Source organism: Leuciscus leuciscus, assembly GCF_965113295.1.
Source record: "Leuciscus leuciscus genome assembly, chromosome: 5".
In the NCBI taxonomy this organism is placed as follows: Eukaryota; Metazoa; Chordata; class Actinopteri; order Cypriniformes; family Leuciscidae; genus Leuciscus; species Leuciscus leuciscus.
Genome location: NC_138729.1, coordinates 4,614,280 through 4,631,473, shown reverse-complemented (window position 1 = coordinate 4,631,473; position 17,194 = coordinate 4,614,280). Strand labels below are relative to the sequence as shown.

Here is a 17,194-nt window from a genome sequence, read left to right as displayed (position 1 = left end):
GACATATTACTGTAGTGTACTTGGTACTATATAGCTATGGAAAGTGAGCAATTTTAATAATAATGTGAGATGTTTGTGCATTTGTAAGAGCGGTTATGTAAGCTGAAACCGCCACTGGTTAGATACAGTGTCTTCTACAGGCAGCATTTCACACTCTGGTGCACCGTAGACTTAAGCCAGCTTTTACACTAGCAGAGACACTGCTGTTCACTACAGAATATTAATGTATTAAACTAAGGTTCTTTATTTTAACATTTAACTATGTATAGAAAAGGATGTAACACTCACTTTTACCAATCCAATGAACAACTGATGGATTTCACTCAGAGAATTTTACTCACAGTCACAATGTGATAGTAAAGTCAGTCACAACTGCATTTCATGCAGACTTTATCATCACCTGGACAGTGTGTAATGTTGAGCCATTCTTTGTACAATGATTTAAACGGATTAAATGAAATAAATGAACACAAGACATTAGCAACTACAGCTGTTGAATGTAATTACAGTCAATAGGATAAGAGGCTCTATATGATGCAAGGAAAGGGAAGGCTGTTTCGAAGCATCCTTGTATTTGAGAGATGTTCAGGCATCGTGAACCCAGAATACTCCTTTAATGACACAGGCATGGGGTCTGTTCGCCTGACACTGAACTGCTATTTAAAACACCACTACAGATGTTAGTCTAAAGCAGCATCTAGTCAAAAACAAGACTTCTCCTACAGCACGGTTACTGAGAAAAGTTTTTGTTTCACATAATATGACTTTACATCTTTTTAGGATTTTTTGTTTTTTGAATGATTTGCATAATCAACTATAAATTCAGATAAGGCAGCAGGGGGATTTCAGTTTTTGCTTATTCATCAACACAATTATTTCTCAAACATTTGAGGGTAGATTTTCCACCTGAAATTACCAACTCACAGAAATGCTACTGAAACCTCAGCCAGATTAAACCTCGCTGTAACGTTTGTAAACCAGACAATATGACTTAAAGTCGGCATGAAACTGAAATTGCGATGGTATTTTCTTCCCTATTTGTGATGTGAAATGGTTTCTTGAACAAGAAAAATGTACGTCATCAGAGATGCCATTACAGGAAGGAGAGGAAGATATTTTGAATAAAGACTAAAAATGTAAGAAAGAAGAGCACACAAATAAAAAAATATGTAAATTTGATTTCACGTGTAAAATACTCCAACACATTTTAATATTTTATTATATTATAGTATGTAGGCTATATTTAGTGTATTATATATTTTCTAAATACGTGAAGTGGATGCATGTATGAGTATTTCTTTTGTGACTTTTCTGTATGATGATTTTAAAGAAAACCAATACAAACCAAGATGACAACCAACAATAAACCAAGAGAGGCTCTCAGCACTGCCACTAATGTCCACTGAACAGAACATACGAAGGTCTTTGGATATGGAGGACATAGTGACAGCATTTGCTGTAGATAAGGCTCGTAAGCAGCGTTTTTAAGGTGACAATCCATTATAAATATGAAGATGTATGTACTGTCTCTTGAGAATTATATGAAGATTGAGATTTTGTTAATTAAAACAAAAGCACTTTAATGTTGTAAACAATAAACAATTTATGTTCTGTTGTGTTGTTTTGACTACTTTTTCTAATTACATCTCTAGGTAACAAAGATATATTAACAAAAAACTCTTTTAGAAGGGATTCATTTTGCCTGTTCCACTTAATGTTGGTTCGCCTCTGCAAACCAGAACAAATGATGTAGTCACACAAACCAAAGCCAAACACTGAATTTTTATCATTTTAACACCAAATCCGTAGTCCCATTTCACCCTTATGGGGAATTTCTCTCTCTGCCTCTAGATAGCGATAGATGTTCCCTTCAAAAACAGCAGGAAAAAAGAGAAAGAGGGAAATATGAGCTCCGTGACGTGGCAGAGTCAGTGTGGAGAGTCTCTGAGAGACAGACAGAAGCTTCAGCTCGAGCATCATCTTCATCTTCAGCATGTGGACGGTAATCTTCACTGCCCTGCTTCCATCCTTCATCTTATCATATGAAGTGGACACCAAAAAACTCAATGGTCTTGCGAAGGCCAGAGTGGAGGTGAGCAAAGCATTTCATTCAGCTTTAATCTCCGGACGGGTGATGAATGCGTTCAGAATCAAGACATTCGGCTTGTAAACAGAACAACAAATGAGAATTTACCTGAAGACACTTTTTAGCCAGCTTGTGTATCTAGTCATTTGTTTTAATTAGAAAAGCACCGACGTTTCAACGCAATGTTTTTCACGAACGTGTAATCCCTAGAGTAAGGGAGACATTCAGGACATATAATTAGCAAATGTCATGTCCTACTTGTGAACAATAAGAGATTCATAATGACTCATTTTAACTCAGTTTTTTAGTCTTTAATAATTATTTATAAGCTGACGTGTTCGTTTCTGGGTCAATGCACACTGTTTTACTGAACGATACTAAAATTAAATCTACAGTGTTTTGCTGCCGCATTCATTAGTTCAAATTGAATGTCAAAATATAGGTCTGTATAATATTCACGTGTCAAAATAAAAGTCAGGTTTTCACCTGAGGAAGACTTAATCGAATCCCCTTATTAAAAATACCACAAATGCTTAGAAAAACAATATACAAAAATCCTGGTCTTTGAATTTGATTGGCTGAGTGCTGACATACACTACTACATCATTGAGACTTTTCACTGTTTTCATTTTGTGTTCCAGACAGATTTTCAGTCTGTATTAGTGGAAGGGAGTTTTCATTGACTCTGACTGCAGATTACACATTACACCAGTAGGTGGCGACAAATGATTGTCTATATGAGTCAGTGAATTATTCACTCAACTATTTGTTCTAAATCTCGGAAATCATTCGGGAATGAAACACGCCTAATTCGGCTTTGACTTTCTTGATAATATTGTGTCTAAAATGTAAGTTACTCGATATTAACTTCTTGTTTATTAAAGTTTTGTACAACAGCAATATTACACTTAATTGTGCTGTTGGTAATTTTTTTATATCTTTGTAAGCCAAAGCATCAAGTTTGCATGTATGTGAGTGGAAATCATATTAAAATGTTCAAAATACACTAAAATCTTGAATGCAGACCCAGTGCTGTTGTACTAAATGTCAGCACTCGTGGCTGATCAAATTAGTTTTATACAACACTTAGTGGCCAGAAGTATATTTTAATAATTTCTTCATATCTTTTTTTATTTTACTGTCCCCTTCAGACGTGTGGTGGATGACAGCTGAATAGGCTGAGGGAGGTGAGTACTGCGATATTGACTTAAATATTTTCTGTAGACAAAATAATAATAATGAAGAAGTATTACTAAAAACTTAACATCAACTCACCTGGTTATGTGGAATTATATTCTTCTTTCTCCTCTCAATTCATTACAGGTCAAGGCCTTTGTGACCCAGGACATTCCTCTTTAGTATCCTTCATAATCACCATATGACCAGACAATCAGTTATGGAGCTCAAGATTCCCAAGAAAAATTTAAATAAGGGTACGTTTACATGACAAAGGTTTGCTAAAAACAGAAACGTTTTACGCGTAGTGACGGCAGCGTTGTCAAAACGATCCCCATTCACACGGATCCAAGAAAACAACTAAAAACGCTGTATTCTGCTGCCAGGCCAGTAGGTGGCGATGTCACTTTGAAGAAAAACAACAACAACACTACATGCCTGATTGTGTAATATACACGCACATGATGTCACTGTTTTCACTAATTCGTGTTTTTGTAGTTTTACATTGAGACGATAACGATATTGTTTTCAAAAATTCGCATTTTCAGGCCCCCAAAAGGCCGCTGTCGTGTAGGAAATGAACGGCCAAAATGTTTTTTAGTTGAAAACGGTGTCGTGTAAACCATTTGACCATTTACATTTTAAATGAACATATTTAAAAATGTTGTTTTATATATAACAATAAAATAATCATATTTTTAGTGAACGTTTCTTCTAATTTGGGGACATTGATTTGTTGTAAACAGAATTGGCAAAGCAATTAATAAATGTTTTTATTTTATTTATGAAAATAAATGCTTTTTTTAATTTCAATTTATTTATATTCTGTTTTATGATACATTTAACTACATATTAAAACATTAAATAATTTAATCTATTTATTTGTCAATTTGTAAAGTGATTTCCCCCCCCCAAAAAATGTATGATTCATTCTTTCATATTTTGAATTGTCGTTCCTAGAAATTTACTTTAACACAAAAATAATACAATTTGCCTCCTTAATAAACAAATTTTAATTTAATTTCTTTTATCTGTAATTTATTCAGATAAATGTATCCATTTATTCATATTTTATTTATACATTCATATAGGCTACAGTATTCCTAATATTGAGTCTCCACAATGTTGTACATGCAACTTATGTTTTACCTAGAATGTATATGACCTAGAAAACATCATCTTTCATACTAAAATGTAGCGATCTTTTTCCAGTCTTTTGTCTGGCACAGTTTCCACTCCCTCCTCATCTTTCAGTTCCCTGTGTTTACGGCAGCTCTTACCTCAGTTCTCGAGCTAACATGCGTCTCTCCAGGCCACAGAGGATCAGCTTACCATCTGTTCTGCTAATCTTTTACAGAGTTACAGATTTAAAACCATTAACTTTCAGTTGTTCAGGTCATTGTCACCTGATACCCAGTGGCGTATCCAAATCCCTCACCTTTCGATCTTTTCCTTCTTCATCTGGAATGCAAATACATGTTTTGTTTTTCTTGTTTGCAGAATCTAATGCTGTGACAGAGACAGGTGTAATTCTCAGCACTTATTTCTGATATCTGTAGACAGCTTTAAGTGTTTAGTACATCCTTAATGTTCACCCGTTCAGCCACAACCTGGTAATGAAGCACATTCCTGGGGCCGACCCTGAACTCGTCCTTCTCAACCACTACTATGAAGAACTAGATGTAAGTAAAACTTGTCTATGCGTATCAATTTGAAATGATCATTTTAAAACAAGGATTAGTGATTTCAAACTACCAGTTCTAGAAACCACATGCACTTGATTTGTTCTCTGGAGTTTGAGTGTAACCCACAAACACGTGTGGGAAGCCTGTTCTGGGAACACTGCATGATATGTCTGCTGCACAGTAAGAGGTTTCTTACACCTTTATTATGAGGAGTCATCATCACCTATTAGTTATCCTAGCGTTAGAAAGCACAATTAAATATTTCGACTTGTCTAGATACACAATCCACCTTATTTTTCACGTAAGAGTTTGCACAGCCCTTTCTAAACCGGAGTGTCTATTTACACTAAGTACAAATAGCCCACCTTGTTGGCAGAGGCTATTTACACTAACTCCGCCCACTCACGTCTGGCCCAAAATAATGGAAGACATCTCTACAGTGGTATTAGTGTAGGGTCACTGGGTCCTTGCACAGAGTCCGACATTTTTGCATGCGTTTTTTTGTAGGCTATTCGTGATTCGGTGGCTCTGTCTGAAATGTCAAAACACCATTAAAAATGCTTGTTATGGATGCGAAAAACGCAGAAAATCGAACCCGAGCCGATTTATTTTATTTTTTTTATCATGGACGAAAGTTTCGGATGCAGTGTGCAAGCGTGATTGACATAACGTGAGGTCGTATTTATTTTTAAACGTGCGAAAATTTCGGACGCGAATTTCGGACTCCAGTGTGCAAGGGCCTTCAGAGTGCGCAAGGATCCGAAATTTTGGTATGCGTTTTTTCGTATTCGTTGGCTGTGAATTGTCAGAACACCTCACAAAATGCTTGCCATGGATGCGAGAAAATTTTTTTTTTAATGATGGAGGAAAGTTTCGGAGGCAGTGTGTAAACGTGACTGAGACAACGATTGGTCTTATTTATTTTTTAACGTGCGAAAATTTCGGACGAGAATTTGACGCATAGCAGAGAATTTTGACGTTCGAATCCCTCTTTCCCCATCACATATCAGATAGGAAAGGCATTTATTTTCAATAAAAAGAATAAAGCAAATAAATGGTCTTAAGTGTTTTTAATAATAAAGTGTTTATAGGGTTAGATGTAGGGAGGGCTTTATTGTCCCAATAAGGCGGCATCATAAATATAATCATTTACACTCTGCTATTATTGCATAGGCATGGCGTTTAATGTACAACAACAAATAGTAGCTTCTCTGCCACTATTTATAAGTGTGAATAGCATCTAACTACAGTTTACACGTTGCAAAGAAAATAGGCTGCTATTTTTACATAGTGTAAATAGAATCTGTTGACACCTTCACTTAAATAAATAGCATTTATTTAAGAATATAAGTAGCATCTATTGAAAAATGTAATATTTACTGTGTCGAGCCAGTCGAGGCTTCGGGTCCGCTTCCAGTTATTATTTTAGCTGTAGACTACAAAACAGCTCGATATGCTCCTTGATATTTCAAAAGGGTATTTCGTACATTATTATTTATATGTATTGTTGTAATTATAATCACTGGTTTGTATTGCAAACAGATGGATGATGTAACTTTTCTAAATAAAAAAAATAATGAGTAGGCTAGTGCAAGAATTGCATCTTTGGCTTTACCCAAATACACTTTGATAAACCTATAATCATTTATATTGAATTTTAGAGCTGTCGGGACGGATTTCGCGGGAATCTTCTGTACGTCATTCACCCGTGTTTGTCACAACGAAAGAGAAAAAATTATCATAAATCATTAAAATCGGCAAAGCAACCGTAATCACCAGTTGTGAAATGTCCAGTCCAGCAGTGTGTCTAACCCTTACAGTCTATGGTCTAACCACATGTATCCACGCAGAGGAGATGCACATAAAACCCTCAAGACTCGTGCAGTTTTATTTCTTAACCTCTAGAGGGGGCAAAAGATGCATAGCTTCATCCTTTACAAATTTGATGTCTTTTAACATTTATTGTTATGAAGCACCTGTCTTCATAACCCATGCATTTCACTGATAAATGATGCTGTGTATTTCTCTTCCAGAGAATCCCATTATCTGAAATGACTCGCACTGAGATACACAAACTCTTGGCAGAACTGGGCTTTTATAAAAAAGAGAATCCCGAAGATCAAGTGCCCGAGGAGTTTCGCTTCTCTCCAGCCAAAGACAGTCCGTTTGAGGGCCAGCGGCCCACCAGTCCGCCCACTGAGACGGACACACACCAGTCAGATGTGGATTCCCAGCACACAGATCTGTAACCCCTTACATAAGAGCCATGGTGTGGGATGTCAACATTGTGAGACATGGCTGATTTACAATTACCATGAGAACTAAAACTGAGCCAAAGTCTCTCTCCTTGTTAAATGTGGCCCCATTATTGTTTAAAAATAGTTCACCACACATTCAGCAACTCGATTTAAGTGGCATTATTCAGTTCAGACACTGATTTAGTGATTAAATCTGCATTTAGAAGTTCAGAGTAAGTGCGAGCTTGTGTGCGAGTAGTAGTGAACGGTTCCAGTGGTTCGCTCTCACTGTACTGTACATGAGCTGATCTCTGCCCGGAGGGACGATAATGATGTCCACAGCTGGAAAAGCCTGAGACTGGCTGAGGACTGATGATCTGAGTTCTCATGGGCAGAGACCAGGCCTTCACACAGACTGTGGGAGCAGAAACACACCACTGAGAAAATAAAGGCTTTAAATATCATAGAGAATCAGTGGTTTTTGATTATTATACAATAGAAATACACACACACACACACACACACACACACACACACATATATACATACACACACACGCGTATATATATATACACAGAGTACTGTTTAAAAGTTTGGAAACATTACTATTTTTAATGTTTTTGAAAGAAGTCTCTTATGTTCACAAAGGCTGCATTTATTTGATCAAAAATACAGAAAAAAAAACGTAATATTGTAAAATATTATTACAATTTAAAATAATGGATTTCTATTTTAATATACTTTAAAATATGATTTATTGCTGTGATCAAAGCTGAATTGTCAGCATCATTACTCCAGTCTTCAGTGTCACATGATCCTTCAGAAATCATTCTAATATGATGATTTATCAATGTTGCAAACAGTTGTGCTGCTTAATATTTGTAATAACCAGTGACCATTTTTTCAAGATTCTTTGAAGAATAAAAAGCTAAAGAACAGCATTTATTTAAAATAGAATCTTTTGTAACAATAATACACTATCGTTAAAAAAAAATTCTTTCCTTTTTTTGAAAGAAATTAATAGTTATATTCAGCAAGAATGTGTTAAATATTTCTATTTTGAATGCTGTTCTTTTAAACATTTTATTCGTCAAAGAATCCTGAAAAAAAAGTCTTACAAGTTCCAAAAATATATATTATATTAAGCAGCACAACATAAAACAGCATATTAGAAAATGATTTCTGAAGGATCATGTGACACTGAAGACTGGAAGTATATTACTATATATATATATATATATATATATATATATATATATATATATATATATATATATATATATATATATATATTAAAATAGAAAACCAGGTATTTTAAACTATAATAATATTTCACAATATTACTGCTGTTTTTTTTGTTTGTTTTTTATCAAATAAATGCAGGCTTGATGAGCAGAATAGACTTCTTTAAAAAACATTTAAAAAGTAATAGTAGTTTTCAAACTTTTGACCGGTAAACATTGTTCTTTTGTCAATATATAAAAAAAATCACGTTGCGCTCACGATTATGAATATTTTATATTTCCTATTTCCGCAAGTGCAATAAATGACAAACACATTTTTGGGTATCATTAATGGTTTTAATGATTACTATAAGAAACCATAGTGTCAGGAAATACTGAGTGAACAGTAGCTTCTGAAGAAGTGTACAAACAATTGTGTTCACCACTGATAGTGAATGAATGCTGATTTGATCTTCAAGTACCCGAGCTGGTGCACTCCTCTGCTTCTGTCTCGGACATTACATTATGTGCACTCATTAAAACTATTTCAACTAAATCCATCTTTAGAACCAAATATATAAACATCATTGACCTTTTCAGATTCATTTACTACTAATACATTATTATTATTCTCAAATTGACTCGTGTCTCCTAGGGCTACTCATACATACACCGTTTAAATCACACTTGTTTATTGGCTGAAAGCCGTAGAGATTTACAACAACAGACCCTTAATCATCGAGACGGCTTTATGTTTTAGAGACAGACATCTCTGCTTTCAAATGAAGTTCGGGAATATGAACAAAATATACTCATCCATAAATACACACCATCCATAAGTGCGTCTATACATGCATGCAGCGGTTTGTGTTTCACATCACACACACATTTTATATCCGGGTCTGTGTTCAGTGTGAAACCAAACGCTCAATTAGAAAAATATCAGTAATTAGTTGAGTGAAAAACACGTTTCATGAGCTGCATCTCACACTATGATGGCTGAAGCCATAACAAGCAGTGAGATTAATGTTCTTGCAACGTTTTAAAATAAACACAATATCGTGTACAGATGAAAATATAACCTTTTTTTCTTTTTTAAACCAAACTAAAACTTCAAGTAAACTTGTGAAAAAGCATGCAGGTCTGAGCTCCATTACCAGCAACAGTACCGTGGACCAGGTTTAAAAGCATTTAAAACCACAGATATGGGCAATCAACATAAAATAATGTTTCGTTTTTTAAACACGTGAAATCACGTACGAGACATCGACACCGTACTTCATTTTTTTACCATCAATAAAACATTTTGGTACATTTTACTTTTTTTTGGATCATTCTAGTTCGTTTAAAAGCTCTGTACAAAAAAAACTCTTTCATTCATAAAAAAATACCCAACATTACAGGAGGAATAGTTTGGATCTGTATGGAAAGTAAATGATTTTAACTGTTGAAATGTAACAGGACAAGTTAAAAAACAAAAGTTAGCGTGCGCTGGTAAAGCTTCAGTGTTGAGTGCTCTGCTGAGCTCGGGCCAACATCATCTCATACCTGCGGAGATGGTTCACCAGCGACTGCACGTACGTGAACACACACTTGGAGTCTGGTTTCTTACCCATGATCATCATGTCCTCGACCTCCACCAGGGGCATGCAGTTAGCACAGGCCCTAATGCAGAGACACAACGACAGGAGGAAATTATACACACCAAATCATTTGTGCTGTGCAGCCTACACACTCCTCTCTGCAAACGCTCAGCCTGACCAACAGAGAAATGACTTTATTCTAACAGTTTAGCTATATTACAATCATGCACTCGATTACCACAAAAAACAAAAACAAAATCTAAATTTGTTTACAGAAGTGTATCTATAATGAAACGAAGCTGGAATAACAGTTTTGAAAATCGTAAAACATTTTGTGTGAGACTAGCATGTCTCACACAAAATGCATGTCAATTTCATATGAGCATGTTTTATTGACCATGAAATTGACCATGTTTTAGCATGTCAATTTCATATGAGACTAGCTATTTTAAAGTATAAACGGGTCTACATGAAAATATAGAGCTATTTTTTATATTAGGAACCTTGCATACATTTAAATGGGGTGTGTGGAAATTGTAAAGGAATATATATATATAGACTTAAGATGCAAAAGCATCTAAGAGCCATCTGAAATTTTCTTCTACAATGATCATTTTTATCAAGCTTGTATATTTAAGTTGAGTAATTTCACTTAAATGACAATTCATAGGTAATTTTCATTGCCATTTAAGTGAAATTACTGAACTTAAATATGAGCTTCATTAAAATGATCATTCTAGAAGAAAATATACATTTTTTTTATTTATTTTTTTTACACTCAAAAAAAGAAACCAAATATCCAAATTAAGTTTTGTGGAAAAAAAGCCTATTTTTCCTTGTATAGTATGAATGGACATTAAAAAAAGGATCTATTTTTATGTTAGGAACCTTCCCTAAATATAAAATAAATATTTTCATATTTGTTTTGTATAAATGCACATTCAAGGTTTTAAACCCTTCAAAATACATAAAAAGTATTTACACATTTTGACAAGATGTGAGAAACCAAATATGCATTTAGTTTTGTGAAAAAAAGTTCTCTCAATAATATCACACTTGTTTTCCCTCTATAGTATGAACAGGTCAACATGAAAAGAATGGCTAAATGTATAATATGGATATATTTTATACAGTACGTGAATGTGCAATTTTGTATAAATGCATATTTCTGTTTTTAAACCTTTCAGAATGCACACCGCTCCATAAACGTCCATCATAAATGCATTACTGTACACAGATTAGCATTAGCAGGATTGTCTGTGTAACCGGAGAGAGAGCTTCAGCTGTACTGAATTCTGAAAAATGTGCAACCTTGTTAAAATTCAAGGTTCTTGTAAAAGCAAAAGAGAAATCTTGTGATAGCAAACATTGAGCACGGTTCGCCTCTGTTTCGTGTCCGATGTGCTCTTTAAAGCGGTGTGTTTGATCACATGTCTATGAGCACGACCATGTTTGGGCAGGTTCTGGTCTCCAGTGCAGTGTGTCGTTCCCCTCCCACAAACCGGGCGAGCTGGCAGACACACAGTATTCTGTTATGCTAATCGTCAGAGACTGACAAACAGCACGCCGAGGAAGACCTCGTCCCGGTGTGTGTGTGAGACCGAGAGGCTTTACCTTTTAAGCCGAATGTCTAGGTGTGGTAAAGCTGAATGTTAACTTACAGTTCCCTAGGAAGTATTTTGGCACACATGAAAATATCAAACTTAGTGAAACCTGCCAACAAATGATGCTAGACCTTCTCAGGAATAATTACTGCACTGACGACTGGTGGGACGGTTTTAATCTCAATGTTTTCTCCCATAATGCATTCTGCTCCATGTGAAATAAAACAGCTTTTAATAAGCTTCCAATCAAGTGAGTGTGTATGATTTTACACATTAAGTACAATTCAAAAAATGTTATGAGTAAATAAATGAATGGGCTGCACAATATAACGAAGTGGAATCAATACTGCGATACGGCTTCATGTGATGCATAATTAATTAGATAAATATATGTGCTGATTGAGATATTAGTATTATATTAATATTTTGAATCTGTTTCCCTAGTGAAAAAAAACTATACCAAAATGTATTTAAAATACATTCATTTCATACTAAGCATACTACAAATACATTGGCATATTTACTGATATATCACTTGAGACTTGCTAAAATAAATATTATAATTAAACTATTTTGAGTACTTCTTTATTGCACAATGCACATTTCTTAAAATTAAGCCAAAAATGGGTTTTAATATTGCTAATAGTAAGGAAAGTCTTTAAACTCAAGAAATTTAAAGTGTAGCAAGTATATCTTTAGTTGGACCGGGTAACTAAAGTACATTAAGTACAAAATTAGTTGTTTCAATTTAGCAGACTTAAAATATACAAATGTAATATACCAATTACAGGGCATTTATATTAAGTACAAATATGTAAATGTATTTGTAGTAGACTTAGCATCAAATAAATCCATTTCAAATACATTTTGGTATATTTATTTTTCACTAGGGTTTTAATTTAATATTTTTCATTTTCATTTCAGTAAGTTTTTGAAAAAAGAAAAATGTCTACAGAGTTTGAATTTTTATTTCTGTTTTTGTTTGAGTTATTTTAGTGCATCAAGTTAAACTAAATGACAATGAGAAATGTTGCATATAAGCGTGCAAGTATTTGATCTGATTTCAAGTGACGAAAATGGTTTTAGATTCAGTCACCTATAATAACCTGCTCTCAGACCAAATAAAGTTACATATTTCAGAAAACACTTCATATTTGATCATTTTGAATCCTTTTACTTTGCAAACACAGTTTTGATCCATTTTCACTAAAGATAAAAGAATGTGTTTAAAGGTTTGTTTGCTCAAATCCCGTCGGATCTGCGTTTCTCCTCATCATCTGAGCTGGCTCTCACCGTTTTGCTCTGAGTTTTGACCCTAGGAGGAGTTTTTGGTTTTGACCAAGCCCTTCAGCACCAATCCCCTGTAGAACTCCTGGAGGTACGTGTACACGCACTTCCAGTCCGGCTCCCGCATCCGCACCATATCCTCCACATCCAAAAGCTGCGGACAGTCGGCCAGCTTCCTACTCTCACGGAGACGAGGCCACAGAGGAAGAAAAGAGGATCGAGAAGGTCGAAGAGTGGGAAACACGAGGAACAGTGAGGGGAGAGAGATGAGACACACAAGACAAAAATCAAAAAGCTCACATTAAACTCTGACAGTGTTTTCATGCTTTACAATCACAAATACATGTGCAGAGACAAACAACATCAGATAGAGCAACAACAGTGCATCCATTTGGGTGATCTCATTGTGCAAAATAAATGTGCCTGTGAACAAGAACATACAGTATGGGGACAATAACAGCAATGCATAGAGTGACTCCTAAACATGTGACCCTTCAGCTGGTGTAAAACGTGCGTGTTGAGTGTCTGGAGAAGCTCAGTGACGGGCTCATGCTGGAGGAGTGCAGACTGAGGCACACATCTGTAACCGCTTGTAAAAATCACTACCATCCCAGACAGACTTAAAGGTGCAGTGGGCAATTTCTGAGAAACACTGTTGATAATTGACCCTTCGCGAGGAGTTTGACTGACAGGCGATCTGACCAATCATAATCCGCCATCCACCAAATCCACCATTTTTGTCCGACAAAGCAGTCAGAAGAGTTAGTAGATTAACGTTGGAGGATTTGAACTTGTAAAACGATGTACTGACGTCTTTTCCGCGGATAAAACAACATTCCTTCTGATGTTCATTCATGTTTATTTGATGCTATAAATGAACTAGAAGGAAGAGACAATCGGTTCACACATTAAAGAGCCACAAAACGGTATTTATTGTTTAAATTTCATTAAAAAATTCCCAAATTTGAAAGTTGAGACTTTGTTTCATATCAAAAGTAAGCTGGTCTGTCCTGTGTGTCAGTGTGTTGTCAGTGTCCTCTCTGCTCCGCGATGTGTGTTTCACTGAGTGAGAACATGGTGTGTGTGTGAGAGCGGCGTGGCTTGTCGGACATAGCAACAGTAACTAAAGGGGGCGGGTCTTTGCGAACAGTCAATTGAACTCGACACCCAAACAAACACACCTTTCGTTGCTCCGCCCACAAAAATAAGTAAGGGGGTTATTTCGAATCCAATCGAATCCACTTCCTTTTTTTGTCTTTTTTTCATAGTCAGTACTACGTACAAACACGATTTTTTTCCCCAGCACACACACATACAACATATATCTAGGAAATATTCAGAAGATTGTTTGTTTGGGTGTTGATTTGAATTGTCAACAGAGTTTCTCAGTAATCGCTCACTGCACCTCTAATGTGTCTTCAGACCTGTAGATCGATTGCTTTTCTTAAAACAGGGACTTAAATAGTTACTAAATCGCATTTTCGCTGTGGTTCGGTTTGCTTTCACAAAGCAACACTTTAAAGTGCAACAAAAAATGCTTATGCAAGTCATATGAGAGTAAAACTACGGCTGCACGGTTTTGGGGGGGAAATCTAATTGATATTTTCCTGATAAAAATTGTGACTGGTTTAAAATGCTGTTTTTTTGCTGTTTCTTTGTAGCTGTGATTATACATAAATATGGATATTAAATAATAATAATAATAATAATGATAATAATAATAATGATAATAACAACAACAACTATTACTACAACTATTTATATTTTAAAATTACAAAAAAAAAGCTTTTTTTATAAGATATTATAATAAATATATTTTAAATAAATGTAAAATTACAATACTAACAATCACGCATTTTCAATGAGAGTCTGTGAGGCGACACGTTGAGCTGCGTAAACGACAAGGCAACTACCAATGAGAATGAAGACAGCGGTAACAACTTACAATAAGGTCTCATTATTTAACATTTGTTAATGCACATCCAACTGTTCATTATAAGTTCATGTTAGCGACACAACTATTGATGTGAATAATGTATTAGCAAATGCTGCAATTAACATTAACTAAGAATAATAAATGCATTATTTAATATTTTCATTGTTAGTTCATGTTAACTAAATCTGACTGGTGTGATTTGAGACTAAACGCTGCCGTCGTGTAGTAACGGCTGAATCCCCTTCAGTAATGACTCGCAAACTGAAGCAATTACAGATGGTGCCTTAATGATGACGACAGCCAGGGCTAGTGAGATAAACCAGTGCTCACACTCAGGTGAAAGAAGATGAGAAAGTGTCCACTGGAATTACCTGGACACAGACCAGCCAGGTCAAAGGTCAAGAAAGGGGAAGCAGGTTAAGGCCTACTCTCAGGTAACCAAACAACACTGACTTTGAGTAACGCTCCTCCGTGAGCAGACACTATCTGGACGTTTCTCGTTTAGAAAGGAGCTTAAAGGCATGAATGTTATGTTACTGGGAAATGGAAAAGGAAAGGAGCAGAGGAGAAAGGGAAATAATCATTTAAAATGCTAGTAATTAGGGTTTAGTTATTTAAGTGGACCCGACTAAAGGAAATGACAGCTATTAAGAGATGATTAATCTCAGAGGACTGGAGATGCAGATCGGATGAACTTGTTAATAGGTTTGGTTGTATTAAAACAGGCTCAGAAACAAAACAAACATATAGTTATATTGTTACAACACCATTCAAAAGTTTGAGGTCAGTACAATGTTTTAAATACTTTTATTCAGCAAGGATGCATTCAATTGATTAAAAGTGACAGTAAAGACATTTATAATGTTATAATCATCATATTAGAATGATTTCTGAAGGATCATGTGACACTGAAGACTGGAGTAATGATGCTGAAAATTCAGCTTTGATCACAGGAATAAATTACAATATATTACAACAGAAATCAGCAACTTTAAAGTGCAATAATATTTCACAATAATACTGTTTTACTGTATTTTTGATCAAATAAATGCAGCCTTTTTGAGACTTCTTTCAAAAAAATTTAAAAATCTTACCAGTCTGTTTTGCCTAAGTGTGTTTTTTGGAGTTTGACAATAATAGAAACATGGGGCAATTCACTAAGAATCAATTGCACACGCTGTCTGCATAGTTTCAAAATCTGATTCACTAAAGAAATTATGCAAATCAGGTATTGCCACAAACACGCCTACAAATTGATTGCATGGCACAATAGAGAGCATTAGTGTCCGTGAAAGAACTACAAACAGCATAATCAAATTTTAACAAATGGAGAAATATAAAACTACTCATTTAAAACTGTGTTTATTGCAAAATCTGCATATAAATACACATATTCAAGTAGTCTGGGCGGAGCTAAAGAGGTCTTTTGGTGATTTGTTTTCAGTGCTGTATTATGGGTAATGTAGTTTTTCACCTCAAATTCTGCATTTTTTTAAATAAGCTGAAATAATGCAGCTGATGGCTTCAACAGCAGCAAATACCATCGATCAACAACCTCGTAGCTCACAGTAGGGCTGTCTTTATGTTAAATTCAATTTCCCTATGGAGAAAATGTATATGGTTCACAGGGTGCAGAAGAACTTAACTGAGACTAAGACTTTACTGTGACTGTACAGCATCACTCCACCACTGTGACATCCAGACACTTCAGCTCAAGATGCAGAATATTTTGGCCTGGTTATAATGTCATTCAAACTATGTACACAAGCACTCCTTGCCCAAAATAATCTGCTCACTACCAGCTTTCCATCTGTGGTAACAGCAACACATTAATTGCATCAGGCCAGTGTTTCTGAAATGCCTTATTTGCATTGAAGGGAGTGAGTGTTTTCTATTTCATGTAACTTAAATTCATATAAGAATGCATTTTATGAACAGTGCTATACGAACACATTTAGCAAGAACACACACCTGCTAAAGTTGGACTCCGATGGTCTGTGAATAATGTCAGAAGCTGCAATTGTTTAGTGAATTCGCCCCATTGTGCAAACATTCAGATCCCAATTTGAACTGTATTCCTGCCTGGCGTGTCATGGTTCTTAATCCTGCATGTGTTTGATGGTGTGATATGAGCGTGTGGACTCACTCTGCTGTGCTGAAGGCTATCTCGAAGTTCTGCCTGCGGTTGCTGGGACTGAGGCTGGAGTAGTCGAAGGCCTCGGGGAAGAAGTTATGCACCAGAGCACAGAACGCCATCCCATCACTCCAGCTGGAGGAGAAGTTCTGGATGTCCACATTCTTCATGACGTGGAGGAGAGAGAGAAAACATGAAGACAGAGAGCTAGTTAGAATTTACTCTAGAAACTATTTTCTATTG

The 17,194-nt window shown here is 35.6% G+C and overlaps 2 protein-coding genes across 2 annotated transcripts in view; one reads left to right on the top strand and one right to left on the bottom strand.

The window, feature by feature from the left end:
• Positions 1–1,623: 1,623 nt before the first annotated feature.
• On the top strand, positions 1,624–7,648 carry selenom (selenoprotein M). The gene is made up of 5 exons (XM_082171025.1): positions 1,624–2,092; positions 3,238–3,273; positions 3,410–3,444; positions 4,866–4,944; positions 6,981–7,648. The coding sequence occupies exons 1-5, from the start codon at positions 1,994–1,996 to the stop codon at positions 7,194–7,196; spliced, it is 465 nt and encodes a 154-aa protein (XP_082027151.1). The 5' UTR covers positions 1,624–1,993; the 3' UTR covers positions 7,197–7,648.
• Positions 7,649–8,742: 1,094 nt separating this feature from the next.
• Positions 8,743–17,194, bottom strand: part of smtnb (smoothelin b) — a 78,187-nt gene continuing 69,735 nt past the window's right edge. Inside the window, exons 18-19 of the mRNA XM_082171709.1 lie at positions 16,964–17,158; positions 8,743–10,072 (exon numbers count right to left, since the gene is read on the bottom strand). Of these exons, the coding sequence (XP_082027835.1) occupies positions 9,910–10,072; positions 16,964–17,158 (358 nt within the window). The 3' untranslated portion in view covers positions 8,743–9,909. The remainder of the gene's footprint in view (positions 10,073–16,963; positions 17,159–17,194) is intronic.